The 10485-nt window shown below is 36.8% G+C and overlaps 1 protein-coding gene across 6 annotated transcripts in view; it reads right to left on the bottom strand.

The window, feature by feature from the left end:
• LOC144971262 (uncharacterized) overlaps nt 1-10485 on the bottom strand; it is a 38524-nt gene that overhangs the window by 1165 nt on the left and 26874 nt on the right. For 3 of the 6 annotated variants that reach the window (XM_078911860.1, XM_078911859.1, XM_078911856.1), the window contains 2 exons: nt 6271-6441; nt 1286-1480 (listed from right to left, as the gene is read on the bottom strand). In XM_078911860.1, coding sequence (XP_078767986.1) covers nt 1286-1480; nt 6271-6441 — 366 coding nt within the window. The remainder of the gene's footprint in view (nt 1-1285; nt 1481-6270; nt 6442-10485) is intronic. The other 3 variants (XM_078911862.1, XM_078911858.1, XM_078911861.1) reach the window with 1 other exon arrangement.

Here is a 10485-nt window from a genome sequence, read left to right as displayed (position 1 = left end):
TATACAAATCTTTCAGTGGCCGATGACAACAATTAAATTTTCTGCAGTGATTTGAAACCCTACAAAGCCTTTGAAAGAGATCTGTATAATCCAAATGTCACTATTCGGGTCAAATATATGGCTACCAAAGCAACGTCATAGCGATGTCAAGTTGCTAACAACATTTTAGAAAAGTCTCGTAGGACTGCTGATGGGGTCCCGTCAGCTCAATTAGTATAGCATTCGCTTAATTTGCACAGGTTCTACATTTAGATTTCGCTATACATAAACTCAACAGTATTTTCTTGCGCTCAGAACATCTTTTACGTCTGCTTCCTCCTGATCACCTCTTCTTCTTCTTCTTCTTCTTCTTCTTCTTCTTCTTCTTCTTCTTCTTCTTCTTCTTCTTCTTCTTCTTCTTCGATATGAAGGAACTTAAATTTTGAGGAAATATTGGTGAAGGATTTTTAAAAATAAGAAATGGTATGGGTTTCAGTGCTTGAGAATGCTATTTTGTGAAAGTTATATCAAATGATGAACAAGATCAGGACTATCAGTTTATTATGCCTAATGAGGTAAACGAATCCATAGTTTAATAGAAGATGGATAAAGGGAATGTAGATGAGTGTTTGATTGATATCAATCAGGAAATTGTCAATCGATATGCATGCCCTCTCGTCGGTCTGGAGACGATTTCTGGGAGGTCAATTGAAATTCGTTTGTGGTATGGATGGTACACACGTTGGCTATATTTCCATATATTTTCAAAATGTTTGTCCATACAAAGGGGCACAAAATGTGAGTTTAAAAAACGCAACAAATAATGCAAATGAGGTCATAATAGGATTGAGACATTTTTTGGACCTTACACTGAAATGGACTGGACCATACAAAATCATAGATTATTTATAGGATACTTTCTGCCTTACTGGTGGCCCTGAGGATAAAACCAAGGACTCTCCTTGATTATTATTAGTTATGGCTCTACGGTATACTGAGGCCACCAAAACCATAAGTCCCAATGAAACCGTTTATCCCGGTTAAATGGGCAATAACAATTGCTTACTACCGTTTTCATGGAACACCAGTCTATCGCCATACCTTGCGCCATATGAAAGAGGCCCAGCTACTCAATCACCGCTGAGTGGACAATTGGGGAGCGCGGGTTAAAAAAAAAATCCAACTGCATCACGGATCGATATCAGTCCCTTAGTGTATGAAGTGAGTGCTCTACCAACTAGGCTATTTGGGACCCCCTTCGATACACTAAGAATTATCTTTGAAGAGAGAGGGGACAAATAATTACCTAAATATAGATGAGTATAACACGAGTCGTGCCTGGCATTCTGGTTGCTCATGGATTCTTCTTGGTGTGGTTCACGCTCAGGTAAGTATTCGTTTACCGAGGAAGGCTGTCCAGTCGGATAGGAATTGGGAATGAATGGTATGTTTCCTATGTTGGCTTTTCTAAGCATCCTTTTCCTTTCTTTCCTGATGCCAACTGAAATACGTTCAGAGATGTACACTATTTATTTTATTGCAGCAAGTTGATTAATCAAGTAAAACACTTTTGACATAAACATCGTCCAATTGATTACCTCAGGGTAATTTTTTAAGCTGGTTAGTATTACTTCACTGTCACACATTAACAATATGCCCTTTTTACCGTTTTAACCAGAGAAGTTTTTCTCAATAAATATATCGATAGATGAAAATGACCCATAACCTGACAACGAGACGTTCTAAGTCTAGGGTTTCAGAATTATTGGCAAATTGAGAGTCACTTTAACCATTAATTTGGAAAAAGGCAAAACAAGATAATTCTGTTTCAGACGAAAAAGGTAATGTTGTCAGAGCACGGTAGTGTAGATATTAGAGCATTTTATTAGGGTGTTTGAACTTAAGTTTAACTTTACTGGATTTTTTGTTGTTCTTCTTCTTGGGAAGGACAGGATAGTCTAGATAATCGTCAACTGTAAAGTACTCGGCGCATCCATCGATATGAAAAAAGAATGTTACTCTAATCTGGATGATTAAATGTTTGTTAATTTAACACTAAACAATATTTGGGTTGATTATAGCTCACTGCTATGCTCGCCTTGCATTTTCAACGAGTTGATGTGGCAGCTGTCATGACGAGTGATACTTATCGACTATTAATATTAGTTAGAGCCTTGATATCGGCATCTCATTTTTCACAAATGTACTAAACAAAACTGCCATGCCAGATTGTCAAAAGCCAAAAATAAAAAAAATAAAAACCAAAAACAACCGTCAAATTTATATTAAAACAACGAAAAAAAACATTGGAACATGTGAGGTATATGTGACGTATATTACCTCAAAACGGTAATATGTCGAGTCGATTTATGTGATAAAAATTGAATCTATTTTCATTATTGTAATATTGTCAATATTTTTGTGTTAAATTTTCATGTGTCATCGAGTAAAATTAACATAATTACTTAAAGTAATACACGTTAAAATGTCATATTTCCGTTAACCCTAATTCTAAAATTACTTAAGGCATCGTGGTTCATCCCGAATATGACATCGTTATTAGGCACTAGGCCACAGTTGGTGTTTCATTCAGATCATTGAATTAGCAGATGTACCTGTCTGCAGATCTTAGATGCAAGTTGAACACAGAACATTTATATTTTCGGCATCTGGTTTACATTGACATAGTAACGTTTTGAGACGTTTGGTCACATATTTTATTATTTAGTACGACATCCCGTCAGTGTTCTCAAAACATGAATCTATCGTATTCAGACAATTAAAAAACATTTTATTGATAACACAGCCATTTTTTCACACAGATAGCAACTTCCTCTCTTAAATAATCTGCCCCTCTAGTAAATTTTTATTAAAAGTTTCAGATCGTATCCAACGCCTATTTGACAACGTTAGGCATTAAGGTATTTTTTTTTTTTTAATCAATAACCGCCCTGAGAATTAACATTGATGGCCTATTTTTGATCACAACTAAGTCAAAATACAAAAATTCTAAAACATGCTAATAAATACACAACACGGTTACACACTATATATATATATGGGAGACTGGAAAGACTGGACACCGCTCTTGTGTTTTCAAAACTATAATAAATACGAAGTTGACAACGGTATAAAAACAGGTGTTTTGGATTCGGTTTGAGTGGGAGAAGCTGGTCCCCGACTAGGACGTTCAGTTTACGGGTGTATCATCCACTGCTTAGGTGGACTGTAGTGGCCACGGTTTTAGAAGTGTTCATCTTCAGGAACCACTTGCAAAGTAGGATTTGAGTCTGGTGACATCTTGACTTTACTTCAGTCACGGGAGGAAGTGTTTGGCATGTAAGTAATGTAGTCATTAAACAACATTGGAGCCAGAACAGATCCACGAGGGACCCCTTTCTTTAGTTTCCTGACTTTACTCTTAGCGTCTCCAAGGGCGATGTGGAATTGTCTTTCCCTCATGATTCATGAGAAGAGCTTTCCTGGTCTTTTTTCACCTTATGATTTTTTCAATTTTGAGCATTAACCCTTCGCACCAAACGTATCGTGCGCCGTATCGTGTCTATAAATACAGCACCAGTTTGCTGGGGGTTTTTTTTCGAACCCTGCTTCAATATGCTCTGTAAGGCCAATGAACTGCTCGGTGGTGCCACGGTCCAGCGTAATCCCAGGTATTTCGGATTGGGATCGTATGGTAGAAGCTCATTCAGTGTTAGGAGCGGGGTTGTGGATTCCCATCTTTTAAAAAGAAATTAAAGTCTCATGATTTTTATTCAATAATTCATGTTAACAGCTATTTTTCATATCTGTTTATATGCACGTTTTTGGTGCGTGTGTGTGTGTGTCGTTGTGAGGGTATGTGTATGTGTGTCCGCGCTTGTATAAATGGGTGTGGGTGCGTACAAAAATGTTAATAATGATATTTTACAATTGTTTGCGCCTATAGGTGTTTTGTCAATGGGATTGGGCATTATACAAATAAACTTTATTATTATTATTATTATTATTATTATTATTATTATTATTATTATTATTATATATTATTATTATTGTTATTATTATTATTAATATTATTATTATTTATCCCTGCTGCTTTACATCGCAAATGGCTGCACCCACTTCTCAGGCCCTGAAAGGGGATGTCCAATCCGACTCCTCCGCAGGTAGCGAGTCCCAAATCGTACGGTATGCCTTGCGGACATTGCGCTCGAAAGACTGATTCTCGACCCGTTTGCAGCGGTTCTTTATATACTTGGCAATTATTTCTGTCCCACACTCCGGTGCAGCCTTTGCGAAATTCCGGTCAGGATCCAATTTTTTTATCAGTCGCGTGGCGGCGAGTGTGTAAAGACGAGACTTTCCACGTCTCTTGCCACCGTTGCTTCCTTCCTTCTGCCAGAGACTGAAGTAGCCTATCGGCTACGTCCTGGGACTGTGTTTGCTTGTACTCCTTGTACAGCTTTTCCGACTCCTCCGTCCAGCAGGGGGTGTAGAATATCCGTTTGCCCCGTGGAATGGAGCTTGAATGCTCCTATCCAGCAGCCTGTTGAATCTGGATATGTTCTCGGACCTGGGAGGGATAGCAGGGCAGACCTGCTCGATATAAGTAACGGAATTCCTCCCAGTTAGCCTTCCTGAAGTTCCATCTGCAGAATGGGAGAGACTGCACCTTTGGGATTGTCACCCCCGCTGTGACAAGTAGAGGCCTGTGCTGGCTATGCGGGAAGTCGCCTAGGACTTCCGCTTCACCTGCAGTGGTTCCCCGTTCGCTCCTTTCGTTAGGGTGAGATTGCTGCCTTTCCTCGAAGCACCCAGCCGTATTGCATTGGACAACGCCAGAATTCGGTGGCCCATGATCACCTCAATGCTCCAACTTCGGCAACTATAAAAACTGATATAATTTCATGGCTCCAATCAGACATTTTTTTTTATCAAAGGCCCAACTATACTCTTAGTGAAAAGAAACAAACCGGAAACATTTTTCAAAGCAGACTGTCTAATCAATGAGTTTTGACATCAGGTTGCACGACTTCCCCATTATCACTGTGAGCGCAATCCAATCGAGCTCATTTGGCCCAAGTAAAGGGAAAGATCAGAGGTGGAACACCAAATTTGCTCTCACCTACGAAGCAATAAATGATTTAACAAGGAAAGACTGGGAAAAAGCATGCTGCGACCTTCGCAAACTCGAGGAAAATTACATTTCATTGGATTGAGTGATGCCACGAAATCATTTCTCATTTTCCTCATTCTTGTAATTAGAATGTGATGATTGATGTGTCCAGTATGTCTTTGTTGTTGTTAGGGTGTATGCTATATTTGTGGTGTATCATAAATTGATGAATTTCTATTTTTGACCAGTTTAAGTTAAAATTATGTAATCCTCTTTGGCATAAACACAAGCTATTTCTATACATTTTGCAATCAAAATAATGTTGAAAGTGCGTAATGTTCACTTTCATTTGTATTCATCAGTAATGTGTATTGATAGTTATAAAATGTAGATGTCTGATAGATAAGGATTGCCATTCGTTCCTTCAAAATCAGATACTGAATGAATATCGTTCAAGTTTCAATTAACCGAACTTTCCATTTTAACGAATTCCTTCAAAATGGATAAGCGGAAAAGTCATAATTTTGGTACTGTAATTCATTTATGAGTTACGATCCTTAACAGTTATCGATTCTAATATTGCTGTTATAAGTGAAATCATTTCCTACTGTTTTACAATTAATGAAAAAATATTGATTCAGGGGTTTATATAAACTTTTGCAGCTTTGCATTGAAGGACAGCAGAGAAAAAGAAGATAAACGCGGGCCATTTATCACAAATCTGACTATATATAGTATGTTTTAATACAATCGGAAAAATCCGATTGGCGTCAAGACTTATGAGTCAAGTCTAGTATATATTTATATTTATATTTGGAAACAGTTTGGAAAAGGGGTTCTTCCAAATAAGATGATTCAAAAACAAGTAAAGGCAGCTAAATAACATTTGGTGACATAATAGAAGAATAAATTGCGCTCATTTTAATCTATAGTGTACACTAGTATATGTTCAATACAATCGAAAAAATCCGATTGGCGTCAAGACATTTGAGTCAAGCCTAGTATATATTAATAGTATATATATATATATATATATATATATATATATATATATATATATATATATATATATATATATAATATATATATATATATATATATATATGTACATATATATATATATATATATAATATAATATATATATATATATATATATGGGGGGGGGGGGGGGACTTACCTTTCTTCCCACAACAGTAGAAGAAAGTGGAAAACAAAACAACAAGCACTACCATCAACCAGATCCCAATTGTCTTAATGTCGTCTCCTGACGTTTTGCTCGCCTCATTGTTTGCACCAAAATTTGTTCGTGCTCCTGTTGTTGTATTAATAATTCCATCAAAATATTGCTCTAGTTGTGTAAAACGGATAAAGATTAATACAGAATTTGAACGTGCAGGAATAAAACAAAAATAATAGGAGGGAATAGGGATAATGTCGATAAAGAAGGAGTAAGAAGAGGGTTTGGTGGAGAAGGAGGAATGGTGAGTGAAGAGGGGGAAATGGGGGTTATGAGGAATGGGATGTGGAGAGGATATAAGGGAACGAAAGAGGAGGATGGGTATGGATTAGTGAGGGGGATAATGAAAAGCGGAAGAAAAGCATCATAGTGAGAAGGAGGGGAAGGAGGAGAGGGAAGAGATGAATGAGGAAGAGGATGTAAGAGAAGAGAGGAGAGAGAGAGAGAGAGAGAGAGAGAGAGAGAGAGATATAGAGAGACTGAGTGAATGTGAGAGCGAGAGGTGGGAGTAGAATAAAATACCGAGGGGGAAAGGAGGAAATGTCATTGAGAGGAGTTATCCGGCAAATTTAAGGTTTGACCCAAAAAAATTGGTACCAAGCTCATTTTTATTCCGATGAAATTAGACCATGTTCTGAAGCTCCCATGAAAAATCCACCAAAATCGGTTCGTGGGGAAAACAATTACAGCCGTTTTAAATTTAACGTCTGTCTAAGAATGATTTCTTTTTTCTTTTTTTTTTTTTTTTTTGTTAAAGGGAAATAATAAATAGAATTATTATTTTCCTTTGACGAAGACAAAGAGGGGATAAATTGACACCGAGGAGCCCCTGAACTTATTTCTCCTATAATTTAGTTATTTTACATAAGATGCATGTTTTTCTGTTTTTGCATTTCAAAACACCGTTATATTGGGTTGGTGGAATTCTCCTAAACGTGGGGGAATGTCGGGCTCTGGTGACAGACAATGTCTTCCCCTGTCTACGGCTTCGCTATTCGATCTCCCTAAATCGTTTTTCTCCCTCATATTGACTATTTTCTTTTGAATTGATACCATTTTGTTTTTGCCTGGGCCTTGTCAGGCGTTGTTTGCCGCTCATAAGGGAAACGAGTGTATTATATATTTGTGAAAGATGATAATCATTTCTTTTGTAGATCATCCCTTCACTATAGACAATGTAATTGTTGTGTTTTTGATCTACTGCTTCTTTTGTAACCCTCTTAGGTTTCCCTTTTGTATTCACAGTGTCAGTGTGGGACTTCCAGGTTATTCCAGACTAACTACAGGAATAATATGTATCTACTGCTCTCGGATCTGCTTCTGATTTCTGTTGAACTAGTCCCCTTTGTCTTATTTTTTTCTTTGGCATATGTAATGATAGCGAGATCTAAACCTTTTGACTATATACCGTCTGCTTTTTAACTGGCACTCAAATGCCTTAAAAGTGTCACAGGTCCAGAGAACCTCTTCAAACACCGTTATCAGAAAACCAAGGTTTAATTGATGGAAATCAATGTAAAATGCAAATAATTTTCAACGACATATTTCATTTAACCGTAATAAATTGTGAAAAATAACATTAATATCTATATACCGTATGTGTTACCATGGCTTCACCCATGCTCAATGTACTTGCAGTGCTTCCTTTTGTTCCCCAGCAGGCAACTTGAATCAAATTTTATTTCATGCAATGAAGTGAGCTAATAGGCTATTCAATCTTTGTCGAGAGACTTTTAAAATGCAACGTGCATTATTTGACAATTTGTGGGGTCCAAATATTGTGATCATCACATTTAAGACTACAAATTGTGACAAGACACCACATCGGTGGACCCCGAATGTTACCATTTTAATCACATAACTGCATAGATGTCACTTTCATGCAAATCATTTAACAGTGAATCAGTTCTGCTCAGCAATTCGAGCTAGTGTAGTACCTACACTACCTAATACTAATAGTGAAGATCTGTCTCTAAATTTTACGAAATGATCATGGTAGTGTTTTCCCTAGACCATATTATTAATAAAGTATGTAGTGCCACACCCTGACCTTGCTGGTTAAAAAGGATGAGGACGTGTGAACGTTCCCTAGCGATAGGTGCTATGCTTCAAACTGAGCACAATGTTGGTTCTGTCTTTTTAAACTTTGAGCAGAAAATATAATCACAATTTCAATTTCCCAGAAATAACATCAGAAAAACCACTATATGGTGTCATCTGCATTCACATTCAGCCAGATGTTGCATTTTAAAACATTATTGATACAATCAAAGTGTCAACATCATCCTGTTGATATTAACATGATGACCTGTGTCTTCTATAGCATTGCATTGTAGTTTGCTGATCAACAATTTGCTTTCCTCGCTTGAAAGTAATGCTATTGGTTTTAAAAATTGCTGCTTACCTGAAATTCTACATTGAATTCCTTTGCCATTATGTGATGATCGCATGGTCATGGGTCTTAATACTGACACAATTTCTATATTTACCAAACACAAAATGATATCGACCAAATTTCAAACTAATATACAAGTGATATTAATGTCAATCATAATAAAGTGAAACAAGTTTTAGATTATGATTGTGGTTGATTTGGGTCTACAGAGCGCCCTATATATTTGAAATCCAGCGCCAAAAATGAAAGGTAACAGCTCTGCACTTCGAGATATCCAAAAGAAAGTAAGGGGAAAAGGGCTAATTCAAACAGAATCAAAAGTACTGTCTATGCAAAAACAATCCATCTCTGTGTAAATTGTCATCACTTAAATGTTGAACCCTGACACTAACTTACAGACCATACCAAGAGGGGCTGAGAATGTACAACAATATCAACTAAACAGATTAAAATTGATATAAGAATAAGAAGACATTAAGGGAATAGGAAAGTGCCAGAAGACAACAGAGAATAAAACCTTGCGGCGGCGATGGGGACTCGAACCCGCGACCTGGTCGGGGATATCTTGACTCCACCGTATGAGCTATCCACGACCCCAAAAATGTCGCTTCAAACTTTGTGTCTATCAAGAGCCACTCTCTACCCGACTTCTTGAGGTCACGGGTTCAATACACACAAACTCCGCGAAGTTAGTTGGCAAGCATTTCAGCTTAATAGCCAATATTCTCATCACAAACACGTAACATAGAAACGATTGAGTGTGCTCCGGTTTTTGGGGTGAATTTTAATTCAGAAAATTGAGTGGAGCATGCACTTATGTTGATAACAACAAGAAATGAAGTGGGTAGGAAAGTGCAGAAGACAACAGAGAATAAAAACTTCGCGGCGGCGATGGGGGCTCGAACCCGCAACCCTATAGAATAAGGGAATGAAGAGATGGATAGGTTATCAAAATCCATATACAATATTAATAAGTGAATGGATATTTATTTTTCCAAAACCATTTTTCATATGAAATCTTGATTGGTGACAGCTCTAATTGTCTCTTCTTATTCAAAGACAATATATTTTATTATTGTGAGTGTAAATAGGCAAATAAAATTAAGTTGAAAGGCCATTGTTCAAAAGTTTGTCTCTTAGGCGATTTATTTAATATAGGGGTTAGAGATAGCTTCAGAAACACTCAACTGAAAATTTATGGTACTAGAAGTGTTAATACTAGTTTATTTTGTTACTGAATACTCTAAATGTAGTTTACAAGCATAAAAGTACTAACTTAGGCTGTATTCTTTCAGTTAAATGAAATTAAGTGATTTTTAAAATTAAAACGCTTAGAATGTTGACAAATATGCAATTTATCCTTTTCTTGGCCATTTAATGACTTGAATTTGACATATTTTAATGATTTTATAAAACTTATAAAAGGCACAAGATAATCCTCAAAGAAATAACATCATTTAAGCTCAACTACTAACATTTCCAATTTTGCTTGATCTCCGCATTTTAGGGGGTAGGGGTAGCTTCAGAGACTCTTGCGTAACAGTTATAGGCCCTAGATTTTTTGCTTATATTAAAGCCAAGTAGTGTAGAAAGTATTTTTAAGGCACCAGAAATCCAAGATTCTCCATGTTTTATTCAGTTCGAAAGGAAAGATGTGAATCTAAAAATGAAAACGGAGGAAAAATATAGTCTGACTTTGAGGTTTTTCATTTTTTACAGAGATATAAGCAACTCTAAGGCACTTTTAGTACTTGAACATG

Source organism: Berghia stephanieae, chromosome 4 (assembly GCF_034508935.2).
Source record: "Berghia stephanieae isolate SIO BIC M18660-M18661 chromosome 4, UCSD_Bste_1.3, whole genome shotgun sequence".
Lineage (NCBI taxonomy): Eukaryota > Metazoa > Mollusca > Gastropoda > Nudibranchia > Aeolidiidae > Berghia > Berghia stephanieae.
This window is presented reverse-complemented; position numbering and strand designations above follow the sequence as displayed.